Genomic DNA, 15,251 nt, shown 5'->3' on the forward strand with positions numbered 1-15,251 from the left:
GCATTTGACATTGTTGATCACTTAGCCTTCGTTGAAATTCTTTTTTCTTTGGCCTGCCAAGAGACCACATTTTTCTAATTTCGTTTTAATTTCCTTTCCTTCTTTACTGGCTATTCCTTCATAGTCTCTTCCCTGGTTCTTTCTCTCTCCAACCTCTTACTGTGAAGTACTCTGTCCCTAGATTCCTTTTTCATTTTCTTGGTGATTTTATCCTTTATAGCTCTAGCCTGGACCTCTCTTCTAAAATTGAGATTTCTATATCCTATTTGGCATTTCCAGTTGGATATTTAATAATTTCTTCTCAGATTTATCACATTCATTCCGTGAGGAGAGGGTTTAGAAGCTCTGCATTCCCTCCTCGATTTTGCCCTATATGTCTTGCCCTCTGTCTGATTGGCTGGTCCTCCCAATTTATATCCATTTATAATGAAAGTATAATTGCAAAACAGAATACTGTAATTAAAAACATCCTTCGCGTGTGAGAGTGTTGGCCCAAGTGGTGAAGGTAGTTTTCAAACTTAAAGCTATCAGAGGTTGCCAGTGCCTTTTAGTAAATGAATGCCAGACTGTTGAACCTTATTCCTTGTCATGCCTTTCTCAACCTGACTTCTGGGAGGGGAAAAGCTTTCCTGCCTTAAAGTATCTTTTCTGTGTAGTTAACTTCTATTTGTGCATCTAGAATGGTACTTGTTATATACCCTCCTTGGTAGAATTAGCAAAATAGTCATATTTCTGTTCAAAATCGTTACTTTCTGTTCTGTAGTTAAGGACTCCCCACTGAGAAAGGCTGCTTAGAGTAAACTTTCCTAAATCATGCAAATTGTCACCTGCCTTGTACTTAAAGCTATAATAAAACTAATGGGTGCATGATAGTTATCCAAACTTTAGCTCAAGAACCTTTACAAAAAGGTTGTGACCTTATGATTTTAAAGTATGTGTTTATATAATTTACATTTTTAAATGAATGCTTACAAATGAAAATCTACGGGAATGCTGGTAATGAAGCAGTTGGTTTAGAACTTTATTAAAATTGAATAGTAAATATTTCTTACAGTGTTCTACTTTACATCCCCTAGTCTTCCCATCTTTCTTTCAGAACTAATAGGTAATATTTTTCAAGTATCAGTGCTTGAATGCTCTGGTTTCTCTTCAGATCGTATAAAGTATCAGTGCTTGATAGTCTATAGTTTTTATATCAAAGAAAGTACCTCATCATTCTGTGGTCCTTGAGTGGAAGGCATCTCTTAAAATTTAAAGAAAACAATTTTACTTACACTCTATATTACATTTCCATATATTTAGTAAGTAATACTTTCTCAAATGTGTTTGCTTTTCATAACTATCTAAGGGTTTTATGTTAACAGTATATAATTATATTTTCTGGTTGATGAAAAACAAAGGGGAAATAAACATGCATGTGTTCTATAATAAATGTCTTCATTAGTAAACATTTGTTTTAATATTGTCTAGGCTATCAAGTACTAGCTCCAACTGCCTATTATGATCAGACTGGTGCCTTAGTGGTTGGCCCTGGAGCAAGAACTGGCCTTGGAGCTCCAGTTCGTTTAATGGCTCCAACACCTGTTTTAATTAGTTCAGCAGCAGCACAAGCTGGTAAGTTTAAGTGATGTTTTCAGGGATAATATTTTTTCTGGTGTTCTTTAAGATATTTTAAAAATAGAGAATAGTCTTTTGGATAGTTTCAACAAGTATCTGAAATTTATTTTCCAGCAGCGGCAGCAGCAGCTGGAGGGACTGCAAATAGTCTTACAGGCAGCACAAATGGTCTTTTTCGGCCAATTGGCACTCAGCCACCACAGCAGCAGCAGCAGCAGCAGCCGCCAAGCACGAATCTGCAGTCTAATTCATTTTATGGGAGCACTTCTTTGACTAGTAGCTCCCAGAGCAGTTCTTTATTTTCTCACGGACCTGGCCAACCTGGAAGTACATCTCTTGGCTTTGGAAGCAGTAGCTCTTTGGGTGCTGCTATAGGCTCAGCCCTCAGTGGATTTGGTTCATCAGGTAAGTTGCCTTTTATCATGAGTGTACTCTTAAGTTTATATGAGGTATATATATATGTTTTTGATAATAAGGTAAACATTAATAAGTAGCTTGTAGTATAGAAAGGACAGGACTAAAATACTGGTTTAACTTTGTAGGAAAAAGTCTACCTCCTGCACATCTTTTAAGTTTTTATGAATGTTTTGCTCATTTCAAGCTGCCCATCTTTTACTCAGAATACATTTTCCCTTAGCTTTAAGAATAGTGTTCCTATAATTTTTGTTTTATTGAGGTTTGCTTAGAGCAGTATATTTTAAGTTAATTACTAGCTCTTCTTTATGCTCTACATAATGTTGAGGAAGTAAATATTTTGCCATCTTAAATTTCTGGTGTTTTAAAGTAATAATTGTCTTTGTGTGCTTATTAGATGGTTTATTCTTATTAAATGTTAGTATCTCATTATGATTTTCTTTAGTTTGTATAATATATAAAAATAAAGTATAATGAAATGTTCTAAACAGAAGCCCCTAAGAAACTACCAGTATGCTTATTTTTTAGGTTAAACAATGTGGCCTTTATCACTCAAAATTAATCTAAAAGCGTGTTTCTTCCCATATCTTAGTTTCATATATAATACTTAAAATTTTAAATTTGAAATAGCTTTACAAAATAATTTCCCCACACAAACTGATTTTGTAACTGAGGAACCACTAGGTGAAATCAGAAGAGGCCCACATTAACTCCCTATTGACATACTTTGTTATTCTCTGAGGTTTCCAGAGTATTCAGGAAGTATTAGGGGAAAAACAACTTACCCAGTTCTGTTGATATATTTTATTGTCACCCTTTTCTTCATGAGGGGCAGGGCAAGTTTTTCAGACTTCAGGTGATTTTCTATTTCTTTAAAGTCTTAGAATCTTTAATACCTGCTTCTTATCTGTTTTCCCACCACCTTAAATTGTATACTTTTCTGGTGCGGAAAATGGCAAAACTGACATGAGCCAGTCCTTTTTTTTTTTTTTTTTGAGCCAGTCATTATTAAGTGTTTGCTGGTTTTCTAAGGAAAGATCTTTTGAATTTTGAACATTCATATTTATAATAGGAATGGGCTAAAACATTTATAAACTTTCAGATGCAGAATGCTTTTTTGTTATGGTGAAGTGCAACAGGGAAATAATCACTGTTACTCAACACAAAGTTACCTAAAGAATGGGCACAAGAACTTCTGAGGGAATATCTAATGAACATGAAGACTCTTCAGTCCTTTAATTTTCCTATTTGAGTTTTTCATTCCTTTTGGAGTTCAGTATTTTTATCTCTACCCAAGCACTCCCATAGGACTCAGTTTTTTGTTTCTAATACGGTCAACAAGCATTTTCCCCAAATAATCCAACATGCTGAAGGAAACTGAAAGAACATATAATTTAAAAGATAAACTTTGTAGAAATAACTAGTTTCTAAACTAGAGATTCTAGACTCTAAATAATTCAGGAAAAACAAGAACTTTGATAAATCTCCTGTTCCCTTTTCTAATAAAATATGTCACTGATGGTCTGGAATAGATTTGTAGGCCCCCTTACCCAGTTCTTTCAAATTCCCATTTGTCTCTTAGTTGTTAAGATCATTCCCCCCAGCATTCAGGAACTGGTTGGCGTGAACATTTTGTTCCCTACAAATGTTTCCTGCAAAGGCCTCTTTCCCAAAAAACTGATCTTCTTCATGCCTCCCTTATTTATAATCATGCTTATGCAATTCTCACTACGAGTCTAGGTGGCTCTGTTTACTTTGCTTCAGAGGGCATTGGCAGTTGCCACTCCTGGATGCTAAGACATAGCCTCTTGAACATTTCGTGAGAGTTCATTCAAGTGTGACACGTTTACCCTTAAAACAAGTCTACCCGTTACCATTTCATAAGACGGCAATCCCATACCTATATGAAGTCTAAAATGATAGCATAGTTATGTGCACATATATGGAACCAACACAGTCATTCTGTTACCTATATAATAAACTTATTAACACTTATCAGTGTTAAATACCCCAGCTTATAACAGTCCGCTATGAAGCTTAGCTATCAATATAGTAATTAAATCTTCCTTTCTATGACCCATTATTTAGAAAGTGTTGTAACAATTGAAAGTTTGTAATTTAACATTTTACACACAGGTGACATGATTAGCAACTCCACTGTTGGTCTAACCTTTTAGGTATTTTAGGTATATTTTGTTTCATATTTATAATCACAGTGTTGTAGATAACTTAGGCATATAGTAAAGGTTAAAGAGCCAGATTTTTAAGGTTTAAAATAAAACTATTTCTGAATTACTTTTAAATGTTTGGCTTGGCTTTTTCTTTATGGAGGAAAATAAAATTGTATGTGTGAAAACTGTGGGGTTTTTTGTTTTGTTTTGTTTTTTGTTTTTGTTTTTTTTGGTTATTTGCCAGGGGAATGACAGTGCTATTGCTCTCATTATTGAGCTCTTGTCTTTTTCCTTGTCAATTAAATTGTTTTCTGAAATAAATAGGAATTTTAAATATAGCCATATTCTAGAACAATCACTTTGACAGTGTCCTTTTAAATTAGCATAGTTAATGTAGCATATGTTGACAATTTTGCCAAAAGCAACTTTAAGAAGAGGTATTTTTGCATTAGTGTTTGCATTTGGTTTTGCTATTAAAGTGCATATGCTTATGTAGCATTTCTCTATTACATGATACCTTAAGATGTGCAATTTTCAATAAAACATACGATCAGTTTCAGAAACCACACTGGCTGGTTTAAAGGTTGACTTGTGTTTTAATATTTTGCCTCATACAGTTATGTGAGCCTAGTATTTTTCCTTTATGAGAATCTTGAATTTGGCAAAACCAGAATAATTGTTTTCTATCTTATAAGCTTAACTTGGTCTACCATGTGCTCTGCTTAATTTTTCTCTTAATTTTTCATTATACCCTAATGACCTACTTATAATTGACTTGTGATTAGAAAACCAAGACCTAATAGAAACTTTAAAATTCTCCTGAAAAAGGTTACCATATTGGTCCGAATATAGAGCTTGTTTAAAAATTTGACAGGTTAAGAAACATAATAATGAAATTACCTTAGGTATAAAAGGCATTCAGTTTAAGGTGAGGGGTGGGTGTCTGTGTTGAGAAATTGGGAAGAAGCACTGAAAATGTGGCCTCTAAGTGAGACTTAAGAATTGGGAGTTTTGGACAGCCCTTTTAAACCCTTGGTAAAGAATTGGATTATCCAGATGTGTTGAATAACAGATCTTGGGTTATTTTTTTGAGCGTGCACCGCTACAAGGGAATAAGATTCTACCATTGTTTTATGATTTTGCAGAGTACAAAAGGAAAAAGGGTTAGAAGGTTGAACTTGGGATTAAGTAGAAAGAATTTAGTATGTAGTTCAGTTAGAAATGTAAAATGAAAGAATCGTATATTATCTAAGAAAAAAAAGGCTTACCAGTCTTCACTTGAATAAGGGCCTCATAAAACCAGTAGTAGAATCTTAGGAATGGAAGATCCCGAGGGGTAAGTGAAAGTATGTCTTTGATGTGATAATAGTAATGAGAGCTATTACTTTTCTAAAAGGAGTTTAGTTTTTCATATCTGTTTTGTAACTTAGTTGTTGAAGGATAGGGAGAATGTGTAATGTGAAAAGTACAGAGAAGTTAGTTGTTATCTGTTATTTCACAACTGACATATTCGGGCCAATATGGACTTAAAAGACCATGGTTTGAACATAAGCTAGACGCTAAATTAAATATGAATGGTGAGGGAAATGTATTAATAATCTGTTAGTGTAATCCTTTCTGGACATTGAGTTGAAGTCTAAGAACCTGATTCCAGAGATTAGGACACTACAAAAATTTAACCTTAATGGAATTTAATCTCTAGCGTCTCCTAAAGCAGACACCTTACAATTCCAGGGTTTATAAATCATACCAGGGTATTAAAGCACAGTAATCATATGTGTCGATGGTAAATATGTGTGAAATAATAAACATATGAGTGCTCTGTTAAGTATTTGGTTACTTTATTGGGGTGCATTTATACCCTTTTATGATTAATAAGTTAGTTTATATAGTTATCACAGTAATTATCTTCTTCATAATGTTTCTAAAAATAATTATTGTGATCACTTCTGTTATTTCCCAGCAAGAGTTGGGGATAGGTTTTATTCAGTTAACACTGTATGTAATTAGGGTTTTTTTTATTTCTTCTTCAGTTGGCAGTTCTGCAAGTAGTAGTGCCACAAGGAGAGAGTCTCTATCTACTAGCTCTGACTTGTACAAAAGATCTAGTAGCAGCCTAGCACCCATAGGGCAACCATTTTACAATAGTCTGGGATTTTCCTCCTCTCCAAGTCCAATAGGCATGCCTCTGCCAAGCCAAACTCCAGGACATTCACTTACGCCACCGCCATCACTTTCATCACATGGATCCTCATCCAGTTTGCATTTAGGTAAAAAAAAAAAACCAAAACCCTTTTTATTTGTATGTATACATGTAAGTGTGTTTGTGTGTGTGTTTATAATATATGTAAAATATTTAATGTTGGATAAAACATGCCAAATTGCTTTTGCTTTTAGATATTTAGCCTTTCGAAAAAGTTCTACTTTCGTGAAAATTCAAAGTGAGGGTCTAATGTACAGTAAGGTAAAGACCCCTATTGTATCTTATGTTCCTTTTATGAAATACAGTGGTGTGTTTTTTCTTGTCTGTGCTTTTGATTTGTGTGTGTTTTAGATCATCTGAAAAGTCAACTGTTTAAACATGATAGTAAAAGAAATTTCACTGTCGAAAGTTTTTGCACACCTAAAGGAAAACATTAGTCACATATTTACTGAACTTCAAATAATTTAGTTTAGTACAATGGTTTTTGCTTTGGCCTTTGAATCCTGGCCATTTTACTAAAGGTTGTATCAGGGTATATGAATTTAGTATGTTTGTGAGTTAGAGTCTTAGGGGTTTGGTCCATATACTCTTACTTTTGAATATGTCATTAGTTTAAGAAAAAAAATGTTTTAGGCTTCTTATACCCTTGAAGTTGGAGCATTTAGACCTTTTGTTTATATCTGTATGTTAAAATTGCTACCTACCCCAAGATTATTGAATTGGTGGTTACCTTTTTCCCTCTCCAGGAAGTATTTGTTGATGTAGTTAAACAGAATATTTTGAAGAGATTTTTGGGTATCAGAGGCTGTATATGAATCCCAGTCTCTTCAAGGAAAGTATTTCATTAAAATTAGATTTTGAATTTTTGTAATTTTGGTTAACTCCATTAAAACAGATTCTCTTTTTGATTTTCATGTGCTTGGAAAAATTTAAATCAGCTTGTGATTTAAAAAGTAATGTTGCTGTTGTTAACAAATACAAGTCAGTGATTATATTTGACACACACACCCCCATCATAAGGTCATAAGGGTGTAGCTCTTTTTTCCTAAAGCTCATTAATACTAAGTGTCCATGTAACAAAGAGCTCTTTTGCAGTGATCGTTGTTTAGATATATGTCAGTGTGAAGTGGCCTGGAGTTTTAGACGCTGTCCTGTGCTCAGAATTCTGGGTCCTTGGTCTTTTGTGGATATTAAATATATACAACTAATTAATTTATTTGGGTGGGATCCTAGTATCTGTACTGCATTACTTGTGTAAACTTACCAGTTTTTAGCCTCATACCTTCCTTCGTTTATCATCTTTTCTTGGTCATAGGAGCTGCTCAGTTCCTGATCTCTATTTCTACTCAGACCCCCTCCCTCCCACCAACCCCCATGTGTAAGACATGCCTTTGAAACTTTGAAATGGACACAAAAATTTGGTATATAATAAACCTAAGAATAGGTCTCTCATAATAGTTTTGTGTTTTGTTAAAAATTATATTTGTCATGTCCTGTCCTTACATAGGTAAGTTCCAGATCAGATTCCTGTCAACCGTTACTACTTCTGAGTGCTTTAGAGCCTGTAAAAATGGCATTAATTATTCTACATAGCTTGCTTAGAAATTAGAATATAGATGAATTTTTAGATGTCTCTATAATTAAGCAGCAATCAAGATATTTTTCTTCAGACTCAAAGAACCCAGCTGTGTAGATGCTTACAGAAGAAATTCTTGTTATGAGAACTAATTAATCATCGCTTGGGCCATTAATACTTTATAGCCTGATACTTTTGTACCCAGAGTTAAACTACTTAGTTTAGCTTCAGCTGGAAATGTGATCTTTTTAATATATCTCTGATTGGAATTATCTGTAGATGATTTCCTTTTGTGACCTCCCAGTTTCCTTTAGTTTTAGTTGTATGACAGGCAGTGTTGTTAACAAGGACCAGGTAGACCTGCCAGTTTGGAATAATTTAATAGATTTCATACAAATACTCTTTACATGGTGTTCATGGAAGTAATCTATTTGCTTTCACCTAATTGAGTCACATACAATACAAGACTTCCATGCTTCTGGTCTAAGAAAACATTTTAAATTGCCTATCCTTTAAGTGGATTTCTTTATGAATCAGGTTATCAAGGCAGCTAATTTAGAAAATACTTACGGAAATGAATTTGCATATCCATTTTTAGAAATGATCTTACCCAGCTCACATATTGAGAATATAGTATTGTGAGATAGGAATTAGTTCTCAGTTTCATTAGAATCGGTTGGAATTAATTAGTTCCAGTTTATTGTCTTGTGAGAATTTCAGACGGGTAACCATTATAATTATTGATAGGCCCTCCTGATACCTACATTCTTAAAGTATTGAGTGACACACTTTTTTTTCTTTTTTAAACCAGCTCTCCCTTTGTTAGTTATTTGATTCACAGAAAGGGCCTAATAGCAACATTTTGTGCTTCTGTCTTTCCAAAAAAGATGTTTTAGTTTTAAAAATAGTTATCATTTGGTTAACATAAGTATTTTCTTTTCTTCTTTTTTTAAAGATTTTATTTATTCATGAGAGGCAGAGAGAGAGAGAGGCAGAGACACAGGCAGAGGGAGAAGCAGGCTCCATGCAGGGAGACCAATGTGGGACTTGATCCCGCGACTCCAGGATCACACCGTAGGCTGAAGGCAGACGCTTAACCGCTGAGCCACCCAGTCGTCCCAAAATAAGTATTTTCAGCTCATGAATACTAGTCACTTTTTCATTAAAGAACAAATATTTCAATTGATGGGTATTGGTTCATTTTTTTATAAACTAAAATATTTCTGATTTACAACCCTGTTACTATTTTAATATATTGGGAGTCAAAAACAAAGTTTTTTCCATTTCCTAGTACAAAATTTCTTAACAGATAAAAGATTCCTTTTTAAAAAACAAAACCACAATATCATTATCTTTTAAAATTAATAATTTCTCACTATTCTGTTTTCCCTAATTACCTTAAATGTCTTTTTATGGGTCCCAATAAGGCCCCATATATTGCATTGGTTTGATATGCCCTTTAATCTGGAGCCACTTCCCCTTTCTCTTTTTTCTTTCCATTTATTTATTGAAGAAACTTTGTCCTATTGAATCTCCCACATTCCTAACTTTGCCAATTGCTTCCCCACGGTAGTATTGAATGTGCTTCTCTATTCCTCATATTTCTTATAAAGTGGAATTAAATCTAGAGGTGTGGTCTTATTTGTTTTTTGTTGTTTTTGACAAAATAAGTTCTGTATTCTCCCTGTTGCACCATATCAGAAAACACATCTCTGGTTGTCTCCATTGTGAGCTTGTCAGCCTGATCCACCTAATGGTGTAGCAGCCTAGAATTGAGCATTTTTTTCAGATGTTGCAAAGTGATGATACTCTAATTCTGTCATATCTTCAGTTATTAGCTGGAAGTTTTCTATAAAAAAGAACTCATCATTGTGAGGTTACCCTGGAATATAATATAGTTCATATAGGAGTCGGAATAATGCTTGATTTCTTTAACTTTATTTTCTAACTTTGAGAATGAGTTGATGCCCTGGCAATTTCTGTATGTAATTCATGTTTTGTTTTGTTTTTATCATTGTTACCTGTAAATTGATAGCGTTTAGGGTACTTGATAGGTTTTAGCTCATTGCAGTCTGAGAAACATCAATTTTATACCTTCTTTTTGATCCCTTAAATTTCACCATCTAAGGTACCTGGCTTTCAGCTCAGGTCATGATCCCAGGGTCAGGGCACCATGTCTGGGCTCCCTGCTAAGTGGGAAATCTGCCCCTCCTGGGTTTCTCTGCCCCTTTCTGGCTCATGGTCTCTGGCTTGCTCTCTTTCAAGTAAATAAATAAAATTTTAAAAATTATCTTTTGCCATTTGGAACCCTTCAGATTGGCTCCCATTTGACTACAACTTTTTTAGAAGCAACATTTAAATACTGAGAATCAGAGAAACAAATGGGAACGAAGAAGGAAAGAGAAAGGAATTTTAAATTAATGGTTTTTGGGCAGCCCTAGTGGCTCAGCAGTTTAGCGCCGTCTTCAGCCCAGGGCGTGATCCTGGAGACCTGGAATCGAATCCTGTGTCAGGCTCCCCGCATGGAGCCTGCTTCTCCCTCTGCCTGTGTCTCTGCCTGCTGCCCACCCCCCCACGCCCCCCCCCCCCCCCCGGCTGTGTGTGTGTGTCTCATGAATAAATAAAAATCTTTTAAAAAATTAATGGCTTTTATCTTGAAATACAAAAAGCAGGGTTATAGTCTGGGTTTCAGGTGAAGTGTTCAGCTTTAAGTGAATTAATTTTCTCATATTATCTTGATCTGTTAGAGATGGGGGAAATTATCTACCTGCAACTGTTTCTGTAATCATTCTCTGATAGAATTCAGGATCTAATTTTTCCCTTCTTTTTTTTTTTTTTTAAGATTTTATTTATTTCTTCATGAGAGGCAGAGAGAGGGAGGCAGAAACACAGGCAGAGGGAGAAGCAGGCTCCTTGCAGGGAGCCTGATGTGGGATTCGATCCTGGGTTTCTGTGATCACACCCCGGGCTGAAGGCGGCACTAAACTGCTGAGCCACCCGGGCCACCCTCTTTTTCCTTTTTAAATAAAATTTTAAAATATGCTAGTGATTGCTTATTTAATCTTTATGCTCACATAGTAATTAGATTGATAAGGCATTTCCCAGTCATAAAGCAACATTCTGTATTTTTATTTAACTTAGGACTTGACGAACTAATGGCTTATTCCTTGTACCTCTTCATTTTTGTATATGTGCTGCCGAAGTGAGCACTGTACCTCTTCATTTTTGAACTGGCTTATATTTTTCTTAAGAAAAGAGGTACCTAAAAAGTGTGATTCAGGCTTTGAGCTTAGTGAAATTAGCTTATTAAAAGGTGGCTATCAGTTCTGACAATTCATTAATATCTTATTTCAGTAATTTGCTTCTTATGGATTAGAAAATTTTATAACCTATTTTCTAATCACAGAAAATTTTATATTAAAAATAGGCAGAATAAAACTGTTAGTATCATTTTTCCTATTAAGTAGAAGTTAAAATCTGTTAAAATTGCTGAACTTTGGCAGATTGTGTCATCTTCTTCTCTTAGAATGAAATGTTTAAAAATTAAAACAGGGTGGCCCGGGTGGCTCAGTGGTTTAGTGCCTGCCTTCAGCCCAGGGTGTGATCCTGGAGACTCCGGATTGAGTCCCACGTCAGGCTCCCTGCATGGACCCTGCTTCTCCCTCTGCCTGTGTCTTTGCCCGCCCCCCCAACCCCGTCTCTCATGAATAAATAAAATTTATAAATAAATAAATAAATAAATAAATAAATAAATAAATAAATAAATAAATAAAAATTAAAACAGATATGACCAAATCAGTTGTAAGGCAGTGTGCAGTTTTTCTGAATGTCATATGAACCTTAAAGCAGAAAAACACAATAAACTATTTTGAAGCTTTCATTGAAGGTACTCCCTATAATTGAATAGTATTTGAATAGTTTTCTAATGCACCTTTATATGCATTATTTCATTTCATCCTAATTGTTAATGTAGACTGGCTGAGCAATATGGCCATCAAAGATAGAAAAGCATAGGTCTTATGAGCCCAGGAGAATTGCCCAAACCAGTAAATGATGCACCATTTGACTCTTGGTACTATGCATGATTTTTCTATTATGCTATTCTATAATAAATTGAACAGTTTTATAAAGTGTATAAATAACAGTATTCTAACCAGCCTCCAAAACTGTGTACCTCACAGTGGCATAGGTCATATATTTTTATTTTTATTTATTTTTTAAAAAGTTTTATTTATTTATTTGTGAGAGACACACACACAGAGGCAGAGACACAGGCAGAGGGAGAAGCAGGCTCCATGCAGGGAGCCCGACGTGGGACTCCATCCCGGGTCTCCAGAATCACACCCCGGGCCGAAGGTGGCGCCAAACCGCTGGGCCACTGGGGCTGACCAAGTTATATATTTTTAAAGTTGTATTTAAGATTACTAAACTTAGTAGAGCCCTTTCTCTCATTTCAGTTACTCTTGAGAAAGCCAAAATATATTATCTACTCCATGAAATAAAAATAGTGTTAATCATAAAGCAGGCAACCTGGAAATTGGCTATAGGACAGCATACCCAGCTCTCAACAGAGTATTATTTACAGGTTCTTGTGGTGATGTATATTAAAGCACCACTTCACAGCCTTGGTGTGTCTAAAAGTCATTTATTGATATGAAATATGCTGTGAAGAAAAATCCAAAATTCTATTATTACTCATATGGAGATGCATATGAATATAAGATACAATCTTTATTTCATTTCTGTATACAAATTTATTGATCTTAGTTCTAGTTTGGAGTTACAGTGATTCATTTTTTTGTCCTTAATGTTTTATTATCTGTGACTTTATGGTTCTAATGACTGGATATTTTCACCAGGTCAGTTAAGGTAGTCTCAGATTTAGAACTAGCAAATACTTGATGATCTAAGTCAGTGGTTCAGCTTCAGACTGAATCACTGGGAGCACTCACCAAGTGTGAGGAAGTGAACAATTTGGAAATGTGTGGCAACAGTTTTTGCTTATCACAGTGATTGTAGGGATTCTATTGACGTTCAGTATCCATATGCTAAACTTCTCATAACAAAAAAGAATTTTATCCCACTTAAATTTCCAGTAGTGCCCACAGGGAGAGAGACACCTCAGAAGAAAATAATTCATATTTTACACACGACCTTATCCAGTTCACATTTCTTTTTTTACTCATAGTTCCTGGATTCCTTGAGTGTTCTTAGGAATCTTTGATCTTGTCCTCCATCATGTCCCTAATGCCTTTTTTCTTTTCTCCTACCATCTTTCCTTCCATTTATCTGAACTCTGCTTGCCAGTGTATATTTTAAAGTTTGGAAGTGATAAAAGTTTATAGATGAGAGAAAATGAAAGTCTATTGCCGTTTTGTATATGTTTTTATTTTTTTAATTATTTTTTGGTAATGTGTTTTTAAATGCTTTTCCCTCCTTGATATGAAGTGTGCAAATAGGAGCTTTTTCTTTAATTTTGCTGATTGTATATCATTATTCTCTGTGATCTTACTGTTTTTATTTTTTGGCCCTATCTTCACATTTCCATTTCAGTTCCCCACTCAATTATTTCGCTACCCTTTTCTTTTACTGAGATCAAGTAATTCTTCATGTGCCTCAAAAATTCTTTTAATTTCTCAAGATTTCACCTAAAATTTACATCATTACATTATTTATACACTAAGCAATGTACATTAAGTAAACATAAGATCAAAAATATACCTCTTAAAATACATGCAGATGTACTTTACGAGAGATCTGTAGCTTTAGGTAAGCTTTAGAAATGAAGACAGTGTGTGTCTCATGGGATAACACTGAAAAATAACTTATATACCGAGAGTATTTTCATGTGCAAAGGTTTCCTTATAATGTATCCAGGGATAGGTCCAATGGAAGAAGGGCAAGATCTTTACACTGTAAACTCTAAACCACTGACGGAAGTTAAATAAGTCAATTAAATGGGTAGGCATACTGTATTTGGGGATTGATAGACTCTTATAAAGACACTGCCTTTCTTCAGGTTGATGTATAGATTCAGCACAGTCTCAAGAATTTTTCTGGTTTTTTAAAGAAATTGACAAGCTGATTTTAATATTATAAATGGAAAGACCAAGCCGAGAATAGTCCAGACAATCTTGAAGAACCAAGTTAATACCAAATTTGTTAAAAACTTACAGTAATTAAAATTTTGGTATTGGCACAAGAATAAGTAAACCAGTGGAATAGAATAGTGGATCCAGAAATAGACCTACTCATTTAGTTACCTGATTTGTAACTTACCCCCTTACCACTCTGGTATATTTGTGAAGGATGGTCTTTCTAGTAAATTGGACTGGAGCAATTAAATACCCAAATAGAGGAAAATGAACTTTGACTACTCTTTCACATTCTGTTCATGTTAACTGTTCATGTTAACTGTTCATGCACAGTTACAAATTTTATTCTCAAAGAAATTAAATAATTTGCTTATAGTCATGAAGTTAGTAAAGAACAAAAATCTTGAGCCCACGTCTATCTGGCTTATTCTAGGATATCACATTGCATTCTCAGAGAATGCTTTTCTTTCTGTGTAATATCTATCTGAATAAATAAAGGGTCTTATTCTCTAAGATTAGAATTTTTGTCAACTTTTAATAAAATTGTGCTAAAATATAACTTGGCCTATTGTGAGTTGGTGGGGAAAGTGTGTTTGAATGTCGATATATTGATTCCTTTATGGCTTTTTGCTTGCTAACAATTGACCTTTAATCCAAGTTAAATAATTTTTACTCTAGTAGCCTCTTAAAATATTTTATTACTAATTTCTAAATTAAAATTGATGAAATGGGGTCATCTTTATATGACATTTTAAACAGAATAGGAATAAGCTTAATTTATACTGAGACTAATCCATTACTATTTTATGTTTATCTTTTGTGGGTACTTTTCACCTCCGTTTTAGGATTTTTGTGTCTGGTCAGAATTTTATATATTAATTCATTCAGCCAATAAGGACTGCTTGACTAGAGATACCATGTTACAGAAAAAGACACCATCCCTACCCACTATAATGGAGATTGTAGTGTTGTGTTGAATGTAGACATAGATGTTAGCAGTTAAAATGTAAAGATTGTAGTGCTCTTTCCTTATTGCACTTTAATTCCATTTTATATAAACATAATCTGTCCATTAGAATTACCATCTTTCCTTAATGATTTTTTTTGGTACCAGATTTACCACAGACTGGACTTATATTAGAGTTATTCTTGGGTTTATTTTAGATTAGAAGCAA

At 34.4% G+C, this 15,251-nt stretch overlaps 1 protein-coding gene across 50 annotated transcripts in view; it reads left to right on the forward strand.

Moving 5' to 3' along the window:
- The window catches only part of PUM2 (pumilio RNA binding family member 2), a 94,891-nt gene that overhangs the window by 56,840 nt on the left and 22,800 nt on the right, over positions 1-15,251 (forward strand). For 28 of the 50 annotated variants that reach the window (XM_072767616.1, XM_072767615.1, XM_072767647.1 and 25 more), the window contains 3 exons: positions 1,471-1,614; positions 1,732-2,022; positions 6,236-6,472. In XM_072767616.1, the coding sequence (XP_072623717.1) occupies positions 1,471-1,614; positions 1,732-2,022; positions 6,236-6,472 (672 nt within the window). The remainder of the gene's footprint in view (positions 1-1,470; positions 1,615-1,731; positions 2,023-6,235; positions 6,473-15,251) is intronic. The other 22 variants (XM_072767628.1, XM_072767623.1, XM_072767653.1 and 19 more) reach the window with 1 other exon arrangement.

This window comes from Vulpes vulpes, chromosome 8, assembly GCF_048418805.1.
Source record: "Vulpes vulpes isolate BD-2025 chromosome 8, VulVul3, whole genome shotgun sequence".
Lineage (NCBI taxonomy): Eukaryota > Metazoa > Chordata > Mammalia > Carnivora > Canidae > Vulpes > Vulpes vulpes.